The 21,300-nt window shown below is 35.9% G+C and overlaps 1 protein-coding gene across 2 annotated transcripts in view; it reads left to right on the top strand.

Moving 5' to 3' along the window:
• Positions 1 to 21,300, top strand: part of LOC149785893 (protein virilizer homolog) — a 160,433-nt gene that overhangs the window by 57,577 nt on the left and 81,556 nt on the right. The window contains exons 12-17 of one of the 2 annotated variants that reach the window (XM_089979888.1): positions 432 to 592; positions 4,811 to 5,059; positions 5,618 to 5,706; positions 9,456 to 9,639; positions 16,737 to 16,834; positions 19,251 to 19,452. In XM_089979888.1, coding sequence (XP_089836014.1) covers positions 432 to 592; positions 4,811 to 5,059; positions 5,618 to 5,706; positions 9,456 to 9,639; positions 16,737 to 16,834; positions 19,251 to 19,452 — 983 coding nt within the window. The remainder of the gene's footprint in view (positions 1 to 431; positions 593 to 4,810; positions 5,060 to 5,617; positions 5,707 to 9,455; positions 9,640 to 16,736; positions 16,835 to 19,250; positions 19,453 to 21,300) is intronic. The other variant, XM_089979889.1, reaches the window with a different exon arrangement.

The raw sequence follows: 21,300 nt of genomic DNA on the forward strand, positions 1-21,300 counted from the left end.
TATTTGAAGTAACAGTCACATGGAATTGTTTATTGAAGACAGCATTTAATGATCATAAAGCTCAAAGGTCATGTTTGTTGCTTGAGGATATTGGTAGGGAAGGGGCAGAAAATGTTGATAGCGGTCTTGTGAAGCACAATGTGACCTCCCATAACAGTTACCTCCCTTAAACACATCCCATATCCAGTAAGTCTTTTATTTTATATCATTGTTTGCAGTAGACTGAGTTGTTAGTTGTTATTTCCCTTAACATATTGAAGAAGGATGATGTAAACAAGAGTATGTGGTCATAGCATTGGCTGTATGCACAAAAAACATTGTATACACAATCTGGCTTACAAATTCATATGTGTGCTACATTTGTTGCATGTTTTACTTTGCAAAATGTAGTTAGTAACATGAAATCAGTGCGGTTTGGTTTGTTCTTTCAGATCTTGTGAACCAACTAGTGGAGTGGGCATTGGAGGGACTTGATGTGAACAAAGCAATGGCCCAACCTGAGTCTGCCTTTAAACTGCGGCACCTTAAAATGGGCATTCGTCTCACTGGCGCCCTCTGCTGTTGTGATGAGGAGGTTGCCATCAGGATACTGGTAAGTCAATCATCCCACAGTCTTGTCCCAAGTTAAAACACCCAGTTATGCTTAGTCACATGTTCTAACTGAAGGCATGAGTTATAATGGCCTTTGGCATTCAGTGCATTAGGTCAGCTACCCTGTGTTAATGTCTTCTAATGTAACTCAGCCCTACAGGTCAGCTATTGTGTGACAACACCTACCACTGAAGTTCAACACCATGTTGTCAGTAGTCCTATGATAATGTCTTCCAAAGAAATTCATAGTTGGAAGTTAATTGCTTTTATGTCATATCTGTGAATGACTTATGATAGGTAATTTGGCCAGTTTATAATCACTTTGCTGATTTGATGCATAGTTTATGAAGTTGCTGTTCCTTCAGTAATATGTTTGAAAAAGGCATCATAAAATAAATTTCACCACTTTTTGGCTAACAAGTGATTATTACACTGTAGTTTGTGTATACAGACATCTTGATGACAGTATAACTACAGGTGGCTATGACACTGTACTTTGTGTATACTGACATCTAGATGACAGTTTAACCACAAGTGGCTGTGAGACTGTTCTTTCATGTATATTGACATCTAGATGACAGTTTAACTACAAATGGCTATAACACTATACTTTCGTGTATACTGACATCTAGATGAGTCTAACCACAAGTGGCTGTGAGACTGTACTTTCGTGTATACTGACATCTAGATGACACTCTAACCACAAGTGGCTGTGAGATTGTACTTTCGTGTATGCTGACATCTAGATGACACTCTAACCACAAGTGGCTGTGAGACTGTACTTTCGTGTATACTGACATCTAGATGACACTCTAACCACAAGTGGCTGTGAGACTGTACTTTCGTGCATACTGACATCTAGATGACACTCTAACCACAAGTGGCTGTGAGACTGTACTTTCATGTATACTGACATCTAGATGACAGTGTAAATACAAGTTAATGTGACACTGTACTTTGCATATACAGACATCGAGATGACAGTGTAACTACAAGTTACTATAATACTATACTGTGTATATTGACATCCAGATGACAGTGTAACTTCAACTGACCAAAGCACTGTACTTTACATATATTGACATCCAGATGACAGTGTAACTTCAACCGACCACAGCACTGTACTTTACATATATTGACATCCAGATGACAGTGTAACTTAACCAACCACAGCACTGTACTTTACATATATTGACATCTACATGATGGTGTAACTTCATGTAGCTTTGACACTGTATTTTGTTTATACTGACATCCAGATGACAGTGTAACTTAAAGTGCTATGACACTAATCATTTATACATTGTCTATACTGACATCTAGATTACAGGATAACTACAAGTGGCTATGACAATGTACTTTGTGGATACTGACATCTAGATGACAGTGTAACTACTAGTGGCTGTGACACTGTATTTTGTTTATACTGATATCTAGATGGCAGTGTAACTAAAAGTGGCTCTAGGACTGTACTTTATGTATACTGACATCTAGATAACAGTATAACTACAAGTGGCTATGACACTGTACTTTGTGTATAATGACATCTAGATGACAGTGTAGTTACAAGCAGCTGTGACACAGTACTTTGAGCATACATCTAGATGATAGTATAACTACAAGTGGCTATGACACTGTATTTTTGTTTATACTGACATCTAGATGACAGTGTAAGTTCAAGTGGCTATGACACTATACATTTAAATACTGTATACTGACATCTAGATGGCAGTATAACTTACAAGTGGCTGTAACAGTGTAACTATAAATGTGTGTAAGACTACTTTGTGTATACTGACATCTTATTGACAGTGTAACTACTAGTGGCTGTGACACTGTATTTTGTTTATACTGACATCTAGATGACGGTGTAGCTACAAGTGGCTATGAGACTGTGCTTTGTGTATAGAATACAGTTTAACTACAAGTTGCTTTAACACTGTACTTTGTGTATAGAATACAATGTAACTTCAAGTTGCATGGACACTGTACTTGTGATATTATCTGTTTGTCCAGCAATTCATACATTCTTTTCTTCTGTTTGACTGTCATGTCCTAAACAACTGAGTTGAAATTTATGAAACTTGTTAATAGGTTTGACCATCATTACCTTTTCTCTTTTATCATTTTGAACTACATATTTACATTTTGTTTTGGAAGGGTTTATCTTCCTACTTTTTTTTCTCCAGAGTTTTTATCTTGTTTTAGAAACTAACTTTTAATCAGCACTAGATAGCCAGTATTGTGCTGACATGCATTTAAACCCAATACATGCATGCATCCACCTATCCATACATCCATCCATGCATTCATCCATCCATAACTGTGTAATAGCTCCCTCAACTGGGTTAAATGGGATGGAGGGGAGCAAAAGGTCGAATGTACAGTGACATTTTGAATTTTTTTTTACAAAGTCTAATGCATGGAGTCATAAGAGAAATATACATTATAAATGTAGTAGAGTTAGGGTTTTAACACCTGATTTATGATCTCATGGTTGGGCAGTGTTGCACCTATGTCTCCCACTCTTCGGATTTGGGGAACACCCTGCTGTTATGTATATCTATATTTTTTTTAACTCCTGGTACAGAATTTTATATACTTTTCATAATTTTTATTCATGATTGTAAACTGTATAGAATATCTTTTGTTATAAATTAGTGAGACCTAGCTCTGTTAAGAATGCAAATTGCATAGGATCTATAAATAGATATTTACATATGTATTGACATTTATTAATAATAATCTTAATCATAAGACTTAAATGAGCATCTATAGTGTATTTTCATAGTGACTGATGTGATATTGATGTTTCGAGAATAATTATGTAACTTCTATTGGTTGCACTAGGTCATATGAATAGGCCCAAGTTTATGCAAAATTAGTAGTGTATGCAGTCACATGGGGTCTATCGTGAGATACAGTTGCAATATATGGTGCATATAAGGAGAAAAATTAAGCATTCAGATTCATTCCATTTTTTTGGAATCATTCACACTTATTGTGTTCCTGTTGTAAGTTTGCAGATGTGTTTTATGTTGTACTTAGATATTATCGATAGAAAAAACATTTGTTTGGACTGTCCATTGGAAATAAAAAGTGCTCATTATTTGTACTCTAATATTATTCTGGAACTGTTATAAATTAAACAAGTAATTCTGGATAATGACATGACAACATCACGGTTCTTGGAGGACAAGTACATTTCTGGTGTTGAAATTTATTAGGAACTTTTCATTTGTTAAAGACTTTCATGGACCTTTATAAAGACTAGTTTGGATTCACTTCATAATACTGTAAGTTCCTCTGATATTTTTTATTTATAACCTTGATAATTAAATTGTTAAGTTTTATAGAACTTGTTGGTTTTGCTTCTTTTCTGTTACTTAAGTTTGTGACCATAGTGTCATAATACAGCCCTTAGGAAAAATAGTAATGCATAATGTACTAATGCTACTAGAAATGAGATCTTATTTGCTTTGATTGTTTTGGCATCATACATTTTTTTCATGTATTTTCTTTTGACACATATGTAATTGAAATAAACATGCAATCGTTTACTCAGGAAACTTGTGAAATAATTAACATGTTTGAATATCTGGTTAACTTGAAATGAGCCCCACCATGGAAGTTTCCAATCTCAATCTAGCGCTTAATAAACTTTTGATGTTTATACATTATCCACAAGCTTTATAATAATAAATACTTAGTTTTCTAACTTACTTCTCTTTTAAAATTAACAAATCAATCATTAAAAGATAAATTGTGTATTTGAATAAATTTAGTCTCTTTGTCATTAATTCAGCCTCTATATAGAATAAATCATCCTCACCATGGATGTGACTTTAACCTTGAAAATACATTATACTAGCAGACATTGATTTCATGTTGTAACTTGGCAGACTACCATAAACTTTGGATGTTTCTTGTTGCAAGATACATTATTTTGCTATGGATATTCATGCCATCTTTAGTTTGTATCACCTTTAGCAACTTTTGGCCATCACTGGTGCCAAGATAGTCCTTGATGGACAACCATTAAAGAAAAGTTAGTCAAAATTTGGGGTATATAGGACAAAAATGGCATGAAACCCACAACCTCGTACTTAAGGTGCATAACTGTTTGGAGTAATTACAGTTTCAAATTAGTTGTTGTGTGAAAATAATGTGTATTTGCTATCACAGAATTACTCTACTTTCTAGATATTTTAACTTTCAGCGTAAAGATGTTCAGGAAAAGCTACTGGACCTCTTCTCCTCGCAGTACATGTCCTTCTCCCTTAAACTGCAAATTATCCGTGTCCTTGACCAAACAACCAGGCTACGCGATGGGATAGAATGGTTTCTTGGTATCCATAGTCTCCAAGAAAGAAACAAATCAGAAGCAGTCACTAGTGGGCAAGAAGAGAGTATGAATTCCAGACTGAGTGGATATCAGCGATTCCTCACCTGCATGCTTCAGAAACAGGTAATATTGTGTCATCTGTGTTTAATAGCTGGCATCATTATCTTTGTATTATGTTTCTAGTGGCAGCTCCAGCATTTGCAGCTGTTCCAAGTCTTTGTCAGAAGTCTAGAAAGTTGCATAATTTACATCATTGGTCTGTTTGCTGGTTTTCACTTCTGCAGCAATCATTTCTCAAGAATGCTGAAAAAAATTGTTGTTGATTAGAAGGAACTCTTTTCTGCTGTTGTTTTTATTGTTGAAATCTACATCATTATTTTACCTCCATCATTAATATTCTCTTCCTCCCCCCCCTTCCCCTCCTATTCCTCCAAGCGTTTATGCCTTTGACTTGACATAAAAGTTACAGCCATTTATTTTCTGCTGTGTCACATCTTATATCACTAATTTACATCCTGTAGAAGTATTTCACTAACAGATTAAATTTGACAATTATTGTCATTTGAATTGGCAGATTAATTTATGTACATCATCTCATTTAAGTTGATGGATTCATTCATGTAAATTATGTGATTTGAATTGAAATATTAATTTATGCCAATTATGTCATTTAAATTGCAGGTAGTGCGTATTGTGGTTGCCATGACGGGACTGATCAGAAAGGTTCACTTTTTTGAGATCCTTAATAAATTGAGTCAGACTCTCGACAGGTCAGTTGGTGATTCAAAAACCTATAGCATAGAAGATTCAACGATGAAAAACACTTTTGGCAGTATTAAATAAGAAAGACGTTATGCATTGATCAGATATAAAGCATTCTAGCTTTAGTTCTAGTGAACATCGTTAGGGTAAAAGGTATTCTAGTTCTAGTGAACATTGTTAGGGTAAAAGGTATTCTAGTTCTAGTGAACATTGTTAGGATAAAAGGTATTCTAGTTCTTGTGAACATTGTTAGGATAAAAGGTATTCTAGTTCTTGTGAACATCGTTAGGATAAAAGGTATTCTAGCTCTAGTGAGCATTGTTAGGGTAAAAGGTATTCTAGTTCTAGTGAACATTGTTAGGGAATAAGGCATTCCAGTTCTTGTGAATATTGTTAGGGTAAAAGGTATTGAAGTTCTAGTGAGCATTGTTAGGGTAAAAGGTATTCTAGTTTAGTGAGCATTGTTAGGGTAAAAGGTATTCTAGTTCTTGTAAACATTGTTAGGGTAAAAGGTATTCTAGTTCTTGTGAACATTGTTAGGGTAAAAGGTATTCTAGTTCTTGTGAACATTGTTAGGGTAAAAGGTATTCTAGTTCTAGTGAACATTGTTAGGGTAAAAGGTATTCTAGTTCTTGTGAACATTGTTAGGGTAAAAGGTATTCTAGTTCTTGTGAACATTGTTAGGGTAAAAGGTATTCTAGTTCTAGTGAACATTGTTAGGGTAAAAGGTATTCTAGTTCTAGTGAGCATTGTTAGGGTAAAAGGTATTCTAGTTCTAGTGAGCATTTTTAGGGGTAAAAGGTATTCTAGTTCTAGTGAGCATTGTTAGGGTAAAAGGTATTCTAGTTCTAGTGAGCATTGTTAGGGGTAAAAGGTATTCTAGTTCTAGTGAGCATTGTTAGGGTAAAAGGTATTCTAGTTCTAGTGAGCATTGTTAGGGTAAAAGGTATTCTAGTTCTAGTGAGCATTGTTAGGGTTAAAGGTATTCTAGTTCTAGTGAGCATTGTTAGGGTTAAAGGTATTCTAGTTCTAGTGAGTATTGTTAAGGTAAAAGGTATTCTAGTTCTAGTGAGTATTGTTAAGGTAAAAGGTATTCTAGTTCTGGTGAGCATTGTTAGGGTAAAAGGTATTCTAGTTCTTGTGAGCATTGTTAGGGTTAAAGGTATTCTAGTTCTAGTGAGTATTGTTAAGGTAAAAGGTATTCTAGTTCTAATGAGCAATGTTAAGGTATAAGCCATTCTAGTTCTAGTGAACATTGTTAGGGTAAAAGGTATTCTAGTTCTTGTGAACATTGTTAGGGTAAAAGGTATTCTAGTTCTAGTGAACATTGTTAGGGTATGAGCCATTCTAATTCTAGTGAACATTGTTATTGTAAAAGGTATTCTAGTTCTTGTGAACATTGTTAGGGTATAAGCCATTCTAGTTCTTGTGAATATTGTTAGGGTAATAGGCATTCTAGTTCTTGTGAACATTGTTAGGGTATAAGCCATTCTAGTTCTTGTGAATATTGTTAGGGTAATAGGCATTCTAGTTCTTGTGATCATTGTTAGGGTATAAGCCATTCTAGTTCTTGTGATCATTGTTAGGGTATAAGCCATTCTAGTTCTTGTGAATGGTTGTTCACAGGTTTGTCCCTTATAAGAGATGTCCACATGGTGGGCAACTCCACAGCTTTGATTGTATAGGCAGTTCACAGCACTTTTCAGATTAGACATTTAATATATATAATTTGGTTAATATATCTAAGTTTATCTGTTAACACAACTGTGGACACATCTAGAGAAAACTAAGACATTTATTCACGTGGGTAAAGTTTGTATCTTAACTGTTTGATTGGGCAGGTACATTTGAAGTAATACACTTTCTATTTATTTAATTTTCCTAATTTTTTTACTTTCAAAAAGTGAATTACTTTTAAAAGAAGAACAACATTTTCCAAAGCACTTTCCACATCAAATTACATGTGAAAGAAAATTTTTGGTTACCTTTTCTTTGGAATTATGATTACCACTCTCCAGCAAGTGTACTTCATTACCCATTTGCTCATAATAGGTAAGTAATTTTTTAAATCAATGTCTGGCCATGTAGTAAATGAAATACATGGTGCACAAACTGAAAACACAGGCTATCTGAATCTATAAAATTACATCCACTACTTTCATTGTAGTCTGTAGTGAGCGGTACTTTCTTGGACTGTTAACTTTTGTGTCACTCACTGCCCTAGATCAGCCATTAGCTTTGTGTCACTTGCTGCCCTTGATCAACTGTTAGTTTTTGTGTCACTTGCAGCACTAGATCAGCTGATAGCTTTTGTGTCACTTGCTGCCCTAGACCAGCTATTAGTATTTGTGTCACTTGCTATCCTAGACCAACTGTCAGCTTTTGTGTTACTTGCTGTCCTAGTCCAACTCTCAGCCTTTGTGCCATTTTTATATTTGCTTTAAGGTGGTGCTCTACAGTTTCGTATTTTGCATAGGTTAGGATTTTAAAGAAAAATAATTCCCCGTCTTTCCTCACTGGTTATACTGGCTATTTAAAAAATACCTTGTATATCTTAGGTATAATTCAAAGAACCTTTAATTCCCTTTATTTTGGTGTATGATTGTTTGCAATTATTTTTTTTACTTTCATATAATTATGTATGATGTTCTGAATAAAATGGTACATTCATATTGATGTTAAGCATGAAAATAAGCTAATTATGCTCATTTTGCTCTTGCTTACATAATTTGCCATGAGGCATGTTTGTGTGAGTAGTGACCTTAATTATGGGGAAATTAGAAGTCATAGAATATAGGAATAGAGTCAACTTAAATTTAAAACTGTTGCAATAAGTAAAAGAAATATATAGTGAAAATGTTTCTTTTCATTTATTTGCAATGAAATATAAAAATAAATGATGAGAAAGTGAATTGTAGGATAGCCAAAATTTTGTCTCACCTGCATTAATCACTTTTCTGGTGGGAACATTAATGGCAAAAGTGGCAGTGTCAACGTTGTTGGCAATAGTTGCAGCATCAACATTAATGGCAGTGTCAACATTAATGGCAATAGTGGCAGTGTTAATATTAATGGCAGTAGTGACAGTGTCAACATTAATGGCAATAGTGGCAGTGTCATCACTAATGGCAATAGTGACAGTGTCAACATTAATGGCAATATTGGCAGTGTCAACATTAATGGCATAGTGGCAACATCAAAATTAATGGCAATAGTGGCAGTGTCAACATAATGGCAATAGTGGCAGTGTCAACATAATGGCAATAGAGGCAGTGTCAACATTATAGGTGATAGTGGCAGTGCCAGTATTAATTTCTGAGTTTAACTCAGTCTGACTGAAATCTGGATCTGCTTAAAATAAGTGGATCTGACAGACAACAAATAAAGTTCATGTTCTGTTGATCATTGAAATTCCAGGTGCACTTTTTTCAGTATCCTTTCAGACAATGCATTGTATTTCGCGTTAGAGAAAGATATCATTAGAAACATTATGTTCCAAGTGATGTTTTTCACTTTCATAAATGTGGAAGTTCTAATTTGATTGGTGACCCGATTGGTCAGCAGAATATGACCTTGTTTCAGTGTCCATCAGATTGCTGTTATATCAGAGATGTCAGTTTGAATCAGATTAGGTGAGAGAGACACTTTTTTTTGTTAAAAGTTTTGCATGTCATATCTTAGGGGATGTACATCAGTGCATGGATGCAGGTGGGACAGTGGGTTTCATGGAACACTGATTCTTTTTGTATACATACAGCGTGGTGGACAGCATACCAGACACTGGTGACGAGTCTCCTCTCAAGTCTCCAGATGACCTTGACGCTGAAACTGAGATAGATACCATGATAACAGTGCCATCTTTGAGTGAGACCAAAGTTGAGACCATCATTGCATGTTTGGAAGAGATCACAAAAGTTTTTGCCGTAGCACAGAATATCATAGTAGGTGTTATTTTCTTGTCTGTTCCAGCATATATAGCACCAAGTATAAGAGTTGCTGTTAGTTTCATGTTAGCATGTATAGCATCAAGTTACCTTAATCGATGTTATTGTCATGTCTTAGCATATATAGCACCAGGTATAATAAAAATTGTTATTTTCATGTCTTAGTATATATAGCAAAAGGTAGATGTTATTTTCTTGACTGTTTTATCATATATAGCACCTTTACCTCCTTTGCCACCACCAGGCAACAGTGGTGGAGTAAGTCCCTCCACATATCCAAGCATGGCCTTCAGGACTGTAAGTCTGGTTTTTTTTTTTTTTTTTAACATACCCGGTGGATCAATTCTTTACAACCATATCACCATCCAAACCTGTCCACAATCCTCCAGCCTTTTGAGCCAGCTGTTGACCAGTCCAGCCATCCCAGTCATTGATCTTACTGAAAGACCTGTCCATCTTGTCAGGCCTATGGTTAAATTTTTCAATTGTTATAGAGATGTTAATGATAGTTCTCTCCATCTCATGATGCTATTGCTATATATACAGTTACAATAATTGGGTAGATCCATCTGTCTTGCTAGATCTACAGTTTCATCTCTTTACAATTATAGGGATCTTAATGATTTATTTGTATGTCCTAACATGCCTATGGCTACATACAATTACAATTATGGGGATCTTAATGATTTATTTGTATGTCCTAACATGCCTATGGCTACATACAATTACAATTATGGGGATCTTAATGATTTATTTGTATGTCCTAACATGCCTATGGCTACATACAATTACAATTATGGGTATCTTAATGATTTATTTGTCTGTCCTAACATGCCTATGGCTAATACAATTACAATTAAGGAGATCTTAGTGATAGAACTCTCCATCCAGCCATGTCCATACTTCCTGTGAACAAGCCATCTGTACTGGTTGGACAAAATTGTCTGGCGGAGCTGGCTTATATATTCACTGCTTACTCACAGGGTATTGGCCATCAATTATATTGAAGTGATGGCTTTGCATCATTGTCACCACCTGGAAGCAGACCATGAACAATCTGGTACTAGACACATTCCACTGACTGTCAATGCTGAACTCTTGTGTTAGATAAAAATTTAGCAGTTAACATACAATGACCTCATTTTTAAAGTGGATACAAATATTTCATTATAAAATGAGTCTATTACCATATTGAAGTTAGTTTGGAACATTGTCACTATGTCTTTGATGATGGGCTTGGTCTCCTTGGCCAATTTCTCTAACTTCTGTTCGCCTCAAGGGCAGTGGCAATCTCTTGTACCTTTTGAATTATCTCGGTTTTCCCATGAATTGGGAAGAGTTCAACCTTCATCTATCCCAATGTTTTTTCCACCTAGGTATGGTGGTTACAACCAGTCTCAATATTGTATGTCTTGTTCATGTCTGCATCATATGGATTATGTAACTCCCTGAGTACTTTCCATCATGAAAGGGATTTCAGTAAGAGGGTTCTTGCAATTCCTTCTCAGTGTGTCATCAGATTTGATCCTGCAAAGCTGCCTTTATATGCACCTGTTACATATGACTCTACTGGCTCAATGGCACCCTTTCCTGCCCCCTCGATCAAACAGTATCATGAATGAGGTGTGATTATTCCTGTGTCAGTGCTGCAAGCACAGTTGGTTCATGGCAGGAATTCCTCTGGAGAAAATCCCATCTAAAATTGATGGTATGTACATATGCTAGTACATTTAGGAGCCCACGTGTTGCTGGACTTCAGATACAGTCAGCAGCAGATGGGAACCATGAAAACTGCCTTTTAAGTTTAACGTAGATATGAAAGCTATCATAAACACCTTTTAATTATAGAATGACTGACTCTGCAAGAAGTCACTCCTGACAGCTCTGTAGTAATGAATTACCTCCTCCAAAGGGGGCACCAAAATCGTCTGATTTATACATGTTGGTTTGGCAGTTTTTTCTTCAGTGTTGCTAGCATAAGATCAACGTACAAATCAGACACATTCCCAGCAGACTCGGTGCCCTGGTCAACACTCCTTCCAGAAAGGGTCAGGTTATCTTTATGGAATGGTCCCTCCATCTGTCAGTTTTTCATCAGATTTGTGTGCTCTGGGTGCATCCAGTGATTGACCTTTTTGTAGCAATGTGAAACCAGAAATGGGTCACTTTGTCTGAGCAGTTCTGGACCCAAAGGCTTGGTCTCTGTATGCACTGTCAATCATTTAGGAGGGGCTATATGCATTTGTCTATCTCTCCTCCCGCACCAGTCTTACTTAAAAAAATAATACAGAAAATATGAGGTCAGAATTGCAAGATAATTCTGATAGGCTGTCTCTGATGGGACAAGTCCTGGGTCAATCATCATTGATCTAGTGATAGACCTAGTCAAGAATATTCGGCCATACCAAATCTCTTCAAACAACCTCAGTCACGTGTGTTCCGTCCCAGCCTAGACCATCTCCTCCATTACACTTACCTCTTGTCAAGACAGCCATACAAGAAAATGAATTTAGACCTCTTGTTGTTGAGAGAATCTCGAGAGCATGTAGGTCCTCTGCTCTTATTGCTTATGCAATAAAGATTGTGTTTCAGGGATTGGTTTTGAGTAAGTAACATCATCCCTTTGAGTGCTTCAGTCCCTTAACTAGCCAAATATTTTCTTTGGCTCTATGAGGAAAAAAACGGGGGCACCAGTTACCCTCAAAAGCTGCAGCTCCATGATAACTGACACATTCAGGCATAATGGCAGAAGAGTTATTGGTCATGATAAAGACCTGTCAGACTTAATAGCAATTTTGATTTGATTAGGCCAAAATCCTTCAAACTGTCTCCAGACTGGAATGTGTTCTGATCTTATCATGGCTCATTTCAGATAAGGTTGAACCATTAGCCAGGACTGTGCTAAGCTGTTATCATAAGTCTGTTTCCTGGTGGCTTTAGCTTTGGCATGTTGGGTGAGCAACGTGCATGCATTTTCAGTCAATCCAAACTATCTTAAGTTCAGATTGGATGGTTTGGTGATCCTTGTGACACAACCAGGCATAGTAGTCAAGAACCAGTCACTGTCAGTGGTCCATCAGAGTCGTAATAAGCTTCGTCTCATCTGTAGTTAAGTCAAGAGCAGTGATCATGCAAGAGCCTATCCATGCCCTCAAGCACTAGTTGAAGCACACACTGACAAGTCATGGCAAGTGCAAATGACTCTTTCACCTTGTGAAGGCAGGAAAGGAAGACATCACCTCCCAAGCCCAGTCTTCATGGCTTAAGTGGGTTATATGCTCTGCATTACTCTGGCATCTCAAAAGATCAGAGTGGCCTCATGAGAATTTCAGCTTTTGAAATTAGAGCAATCTCTGCAAGCCTTGAATTTGAATGTAAAGATCCCATCAGAGGAATATAAGCTATGTCAACCTTCTTGATTTTTTATATAAGGGAAATAACTTTGCAGAGACAAAACCGTAATATGGTAGGTCCCTTGGATATGGTCCAGATGGCCACTAGATCCAATTGCACTACAGCCTCTTAGTTTCACTGTATACACCAATGAATTTTGACAACAGGATTTTAGTACTCATCTTAACCTTTCAGAGTTGAGAATATGACCATAGACAGTGTTGTTTTAAGAAGGAAAGTGGGTTATTGTTGACATAGGGTATCCATTCTCTCTTCGCTAGAAGGATACCTTAAGTATTTGGTAAGGCTCTCTGCATTCCCTCCTCCTACCTATTCATTTAACAATAAATATGATCGGGGAACATATTTGAAGGAGAAAGCAGTGTGTGTGTGATTTGGATTTTAACATAGTTTTAACAATTTTGCAGTCATATTGCTATGATATATGCAGTGTGGCAGTTTATAGTGATGTCAAGCACTGAGGCATTACGCTGCAGACATTTTGCATGGTGTCACACCCAGTCAATATCATGACACCAGGCCAGCCAATCCTAACACTAACCTCTTAATGCTGAGGACCTAGCAAGGCAGCTGTTAGTAACATTTTTATAAGTCTTTGGTACGACTCAGCCGGGGTTCAAACTCACAACCTCCTGCATCCAAGGCGGATGCTCTAACCACTAGGCCACTGGAGCAGTCTGAAGAAGAAGCAAATTTTTAAGAAAATTATGTTTATCAGAGAATACTTGCTTGAAAACATTACTTAAAATCCTTACCAACCACCTCACCAAGTGAGCATACTTGGTATTACGCTCAGTGTAAAAGTTAGTGACACCAGGTGGTGCAAAAGGAAGGTAATATGCAAGAGTTATATCCCTTTGTCTATATGAGATAGAAAAAATGTCAGTTTTAGCATATAGCACCAAGTGTCATAGTAAGTTTTTGTGTCAGTTTTAGCATATAGAACCAAGTATCTTTGGTTTGTCTTAGCATATTTAGTACCTAGTGTCATAGAAGGTGTTATTTTGTTGTCTGACTCAGCATGCACAGTACCAAATAGCATACTGTTATTTTCTTGTTTGACTCGGCACATAACAGCACCAAGTATCAGTTAATTTTTGTCTATCTTAGTGTATGCAGTACCAAGGATCATAATGGGCATTAATTTTTTTTGGAAGTGAGAAATGTAATTTATCAGTCACTATTCCAATAGTATCAATGTCAACGGCTGTTGTAATTTTTTGCATGCATTTTTTCATTTGCCTATATTTCCTTTCCCCATGGAAGATTCTTATCATACTTGGCATGAATCATCAGGAAGCTAAGAGAATTCAATCTTCTGCATACTTGCATGCCACTATACCATGGGATCATACTCCAAGTCACAGTAATTGAAAATTTGCATTATGTTTTGGTTACATTTTTTTCTATTTGTTAATATTTCTTAAAAGTCTTGATAAATTCTTATCATACATGACCTTAATCATTATGAGGCTAAAACAGTTCATTCTGTGACATTCAGTTGCGCATATGTCCCCATGCCACAGCTAAAACAGTTCATTCTGTTGCATTCAATTGCCCATATCTCTCCATGCCACAGCTAAAACAGTTCATTCTGTTGCATTCAATTGCCCATATCTCTCCATGCCACAGCTAAAACAGTTCATTCTGTTGCATTCAGTTGCCCATATCTCTACATGCCACAGCTAAAACAGTTCATTCTATTGCATTCAATTGCCCATATCTCTCCATGCCACAGCTAAAACAGTTCATTCTATTGCATTCTATTGCCCATATCTCTCCATGCCACAGCTAAAACAGTTCATTCTATTGCATTCAGTTGCCCATATGTCCCCATGTTACAACTAAAACAGTTCATTCCATGACATTCAGTTGCCCATATGTCCCGATGTCACAGCTAAAACAGTTCATTCCATGACATTCAGTTGCCCATATGTCCCGATGTCACAGCTAAAACAGTTAATTCCATGACATTCAATTGCCCATATGTCCCCACGTCACAGCTAAAACAGTTCATTCTATAGCATTCACTTGCCCATATGTCCCCATGTCACAGTCATAAACGATGCGAGTATAGGCTTTGGTTAGGGTTGTTTTCAGTTACTTACATTTCCTAAACCCCTTATGGATTTTCTTTGTACTTTATATGAGCCTTTATGAAGCAATTGCAGTTTGTATGGTGACATGCACACTTGCCTATTGACCATGGGGTCAGTTTGTATTGCCTTTTGACCATGGGGTCAGTTTGTATGGTGACATGCACACTTGCCTATTGACCATGGGGTCAGTTTGTATGGTGACATGCACACTTGCCTATTGACCATGAGGTCAGTTTGTATGGTGACATACACACTTGCCTTTTGACCATGAGGTCAGTTTGTATGGTGACATACACACTTGCCTTTTGACCATGGGGTCAGTTTGTATGGTGACATGCACACTTGCCTATTGACCATGGGGTCATTTTGTATGGTGACATACACACTTGCCTATTGGCCATGGGGTCAGTTTGTATGGTGACATGCACACTTGCTTATTGACCATGGGGTCAGTTTGTATGGTGACATACACACTTGCCTATTGACTATGGGGTCAGTTTGTATGGTGACATACACACTTGCCTATTTACAATTGGGTTGTTGTTTTTTTTTGTCTTAGTGGGTTTTATCTTCCCTTAGTATATACAGCACCAGGTATCATAGTAGTTTCGGTTTTTTCTTCTTGTCTTATTGGGGTTTTTTTTTCTTGTCTTAGTGCTTTGTTTCTTGTCATAGTGGGTTTTTTTTCTTGTCTTAGTGCTTTGTTTCTTGTCATAGTGGGTTTTTTTTTCTTGTCTTAGTGCTTTGTTTCTTGTCATAGTGGGTTTTTTTTCTTGTCTTAGTGCTTTGTTTCTTGTCATAGTGGGTTTTTTTTCTTGTCTTAGTGCTTTGTTTCTTGTCATAGTGGGTTTTTTTTCTTGTCTTAGTGGGGTTTATTCTTGCATGTCTAAGCATATATAGCAGCAAGTATTGCAGTGTTATTTTTTTTATACCAGATGTTGTGATTATATATATATATATATATATATATATATATATATATATATATATATATATATATATATATATATATATATAATTTTCATTGGAGCAACAACAGGTTCAAGCTTTTTTGCTGAAGCTGTATGTGCATAGCCATGCTTTCATTTTGGATATATTGTGATAGGTCATGTCTATGATCCATCAGCGGATCTTTTTATTGCTTCTGATAACTTGAACTTCGTTGCACTGATCAAGATAGGGTCATTTCATATTATAGGATGAGGAAATGACAATGAAGATTTCAGACCTGGATGCGGTTAGTGATTTGAAAGGCTGAATCATACCCCTGTTGAATACTTCAGTGAATAAGGGCACATTTAAATATGAGACACTTTCTTATATAAGCTACCTCTGTGCTTATTGGACGTGTTTAATTAAAGCTATTAAAAATGTTAACATATTATTTTGAAATATTTGGAGACTATAAGTTTGAGAATTTTGTCATCAGGACAATTGTCACTAAACATTTTCAAGGTTTGATTGAAAGTTGTGCTGTTTTTTAAAGTCTTGGAAACTTGTTCTGTCAGTTGACACTTGTGAGTCTATGGGCCCAATCTTGCACACAGTTCAGTGACTGGAGAATATTTACACTAATTACAGGGCTTACCACGGAGGACTTTACCTGGAAAGATGATGTTTGAGACCAAGCCGCCTCTCCATGACCCATACCAAAATCTTTATCACATGGCTCATTCTTGGTAAGAACCAACACCAATATTGACAATTTATTGTCCATGCTCATTTGATTTGAAAATTTAGACTTGTTGCATTGAATATAGAAAAAAATCAAGAATTGTTCAAAATCAAAACAAAAGTTACTGCATATATTTCTTATATTTGGCTACAGCTTGAGTAAGTTCCATGAGCTTCAATAACATTGCACCAGAGTTAACTGCCCTATTTGTAGACCATGTTATCTGATTCACATTCACCTGTTTTTTTGTTGTTGGTTTTTTCTATGTCCTAGAAGTTTCTTTGAGGGAAGGAAAGGGGGGAGTATGTCATTGCACATGACTCAAGTAACTGACTTTTCATTGTAATAAATTAAAACTGAATGTGTAGTTATAAAGATTATTTATTGCTAATACCCTGTTTGTTTTGCAGTTATTTATTTAAACTTTAAAAGATATTTGCATATATAATAATTGTTAATTAACTGAAAGAAAAAATATGAACTATACTTAAGTGTTGCCAAGTGGTCTAAAGTGCTCACAATTACAGATCATTGCTATCTCACCTCTGTCTGCGTGGGTTCAAGTCTTGGGCTCAACCAGTGTGGGTATGTGAGAAAGCTTGCCAATAGCTTCTTGTGGGTCAGTGGTTCTTTCCGGGGTTTTCCTGGGTTCTTCCTCCACCACTTATAATTGCTGCCATGTATAGCCTATCTTGTGCTGAAAAATGGCATTAAACCCTACAACAACAACTTGAGTATCATCAGATATAAAGCTGTTACAGCTTACTGTGCTGTGACTTTTATTCAGTCTGCCGTCTGTGTAAACTATACATAGTGACAAGAAGTGTTACCAGATATAAAACTGTGCCATGACACTATTAACCACAATCGGTCCTCGTATTTCTCAATTACTTTATTCATCAACAGTTATGTTATTATCATATTTATTTTATTCTGTTAATTTTTGGTGACTGAGAAGGATCACAACTTTTATATAAACATTATCTCAAGATTTATTTCTTTCTCGTGCTTCTTTTTCTAAGTCCAAATAGGTGTTTTATCATTGTATTGTCCCATCTGTTCTTTCTCCTGCACAAACTTTTTATTACTGAGTGGATATAAGCTTGTCAGCAGCTCATCTGGAAAAGCTTGTCCTATACTTGTAATAAGTTGCTGAAGGTATAAATAATCTCGAGAAACTTTATGAAATTAAAAGCAGATCATTTCTAGAATGAGACTTTTGATATATATATATATGAAAAGCATTAGATTCTTTGCAAAAGATAAAACAACATTACAGTCAAACCCAGTTTATCTCGATTACATCAGGGGTGTGAAACAAACTTCAACATAACTGGGTTCTGATACATCATGGTTCATAAAAACCTGTAATATAATTTTAAAAACATTGCTGTCAAACAGGTCATAGTTTTAAGAATAATTATTGCTTTGTTGTATTGAGTTTTACACAGTCATGTGGACTTTAGCCAAACAAATAACACTAATGAGATGCATATTATATGTATGGCATATTGTATGAGTGGCACATCTCATTTGGTATATTGTACAAGTGGCATATTATATGAATGACATATTGTACGAGTGGCATATCATATGAATGACATATTGTATGAGTGGCATATCTCATTTGGTATATTGTACAAGTGGCATATTATATGAATGACATATTGTACGAGTGGCATATCATATGAATGACATATTGTATGAGTGGCATATCTCATTTGGTATATTGTACAGGTGGCATATTATAGAAATGACATTATATGAGTGGAATACATATTGTATGAGTGGCATATCGTATGAATGACATTATATGAGTGGCATATCTCATTTGGTATATTGTACAAATGGCATTTTATATGAATGACATATGAATGGCATATCATGAATGGTATATTGTATGAGTGGCATATCATATGAATGACATATTGAATGTGTGGCATATCTCATTTGGTATATTGTACAAGTGGCATATATGAATGACATTATATGAGTGGCATATCATGAATGGTATATTGTATGAGTGGCATATCATATGAATTTTATATTGTATAAGTGGCATATCATTTGAATGACATATTTTATGAGTGGCATATCATGAATGGTATATTTTATGAGTGGCATATCATATGAGTGGCACATTGTAATATTCAGCAAGACCTGTGAAATGAATGCCTGATAAACATAGTGTATTTTTGACATTACTGAAATTATTTGGATGAATAAATGATAAAGGTGTGTGATATTACAAGAAATTTGTATGACATAGTTTTGACATTCATACATGCTAACATTATAATATTGTATAATTTGTACGGTCAACACAAATTAATTTGCATATCATGCTTGGAAACTAATATATAAAAGAAAATGTGTATGGTCAGCACAAATTTTATTGGCATATCATGTTTGTACTGCAGTCGACTTTTGGAATCAGTATTTTTGTTGGTGTCCTCCCCGACAACATGCTGTATCCCTCCACTGTTCAATGCTGTCAGGCATCTTCTACAGCAGCTCACAGAGACTCAGCATGGACTGCTGTACCTATGCTCCAAGGTTGACACTACTAACGGAATCATTCGGTCTCTCATCCAGACAGCTGTAAGTGGTCCAGCAGCTCAGGTAGATAGATTTACACTAACACTGCAACTACTACAGCTATAACTACTACTACATTTACTGCTGTTACTGCTTCTACTACTAATGCTACTGCTACTACTACTACTACTACCATTACTGTTAATACCACTTCCATTCATATTCTTACCTACAGCAGCTCTGTGACAGTACTTATAACAAAATTTCCATCACTATCTTCTTGAACTGCTATGTAGAATATATTTACTGCTGCTACTACTGCTACCACTACAACTAGCACTCCTAAAACTACTGCTATAGGGAAACCCTGTTATAACATGATTGTCAGGGCCCATAGAGTGCCAGTGTTTGTATAATATATCATGCATTATTGAGACAAGTGAGTTAACTGAAGAAATTGCTGCACATGTATACAAATGAGACAAATTGAGGCTATATGAGATGAATTTGCAAAACTTTGGACTTAGTGACACAGTTAACTACTTAAATTGTTGCACATGTATACATATATGAGACAAATTAAGGCTGTATGAGATGGATTTGCAAAACTTTGGACTTAGTGACACAGTTAGCTACTTAAATTGCTGCATATTAAATGAGAAATAGTGAAAACGGTGATCTGATGTTTAATATTTATATTTCTGCAGAGAATCATGCATTTGGCAAACTGAATAGCATAAATATTTTAAGTAAATATGTACTCCCCAATCAAAATTTATTGCAAACCTAAATTATTAATCAAAAGACCATATATCAGAGTTTGTTACTTACAATAGACTAGCCTTGGTCCAGTATGAGACAGTATATCAGAGTTTGTTACTTACAATAGACTAGCCTTGGTCCAGTATGATACAATATATCAGAGTATGTTACATACAAGAGACTAGCCTTGGTCCAGTATGATACAGTATATCAGAGTATGTTACGTACAATAGACTAGCCTTGGTCCAGTATGAGACAATATATCAGAGTTTGTCACTTACAATAGACTAGCCTTGGTCCAGTATGAGACAATATATCAGAGTTTGTTACTTACAATAGACTAGCCTTGGTCCAGTATGAGACAATATATCAGAGTATGTTACGTACAGGAGACTAGCCTTGGTCCAGTATGATACAATATATCAGAGTATGTTACGTACAGTAGACTAGCCTTGGTCCAATATGAGACAATATATCAGAGTTTGTTACTTACAATAGACTAGCCTTGGTCCAGTATGATACAGTATATCAGAGTATGTTACTTACAATAGACTAGCCTTAGTCCAGTATGATACAATATATCAGAGTATGTTACATACAAGAGACTCGCCTCGGTCCAGTATGAGACAATATATCAGAATATGATATTACAGTAGAGTAGCCTTGGGCAACCAACCCTTTACAATAGTTCAGTGGCCCAAGGCTAGTATAAATTTGTAGGACTAGTAGAATTTTGATCGTAGTTAGTCAGTTTGACTAGTAAAAAAGGAGAGAAAAGGCTCGAAATAAAAAGAGACAGAAAATAAAAGATTGCAATAGATATAACCCTGTGTGTCCAGTCATGGCAAGAAACTATAAATATCTAATATCAAACATAAAATGTAAACTCATATGGCATGATATAGCCTACTATGTTCCTGGTCAAAAATAAATTTGTTTTTTTTTTGTACACTAATGCAATGATCAAGTGTCCCAGTGACCAGACAGCTTTCTATGTAATTCATGTTTAAAGCCATTATTTTAGTTTTCATGCATTTAAACATTCAATAGGTTATATGTAGTTTTTTTTACTGATCTTGTTTCAAGTTATTTGAAAAGTGATGAAGTTGGTAAACTAGACTACTGTAGTTATGAATGTGATCAGGAATCAAAATTGTGGCTATGAAGCTG

Source organism: Sinohyriopsis cumingii, chromosome 13 (assembly GCF_028554795.1).
Source record: "Sinohyriopsis cumingii isolate HCF-2022 chromosome 13, ASM2855479v2, whole genome shotgun sequence".
In the NCBI taxonomy this organism is placed as follows: domain Eukaryota; kingdom Metazoa; phylum Mollusca; class Bivalvia; order Unionida; family Unionidae; genus Sinohyriopsis; species Sinohyriopsis cumingii.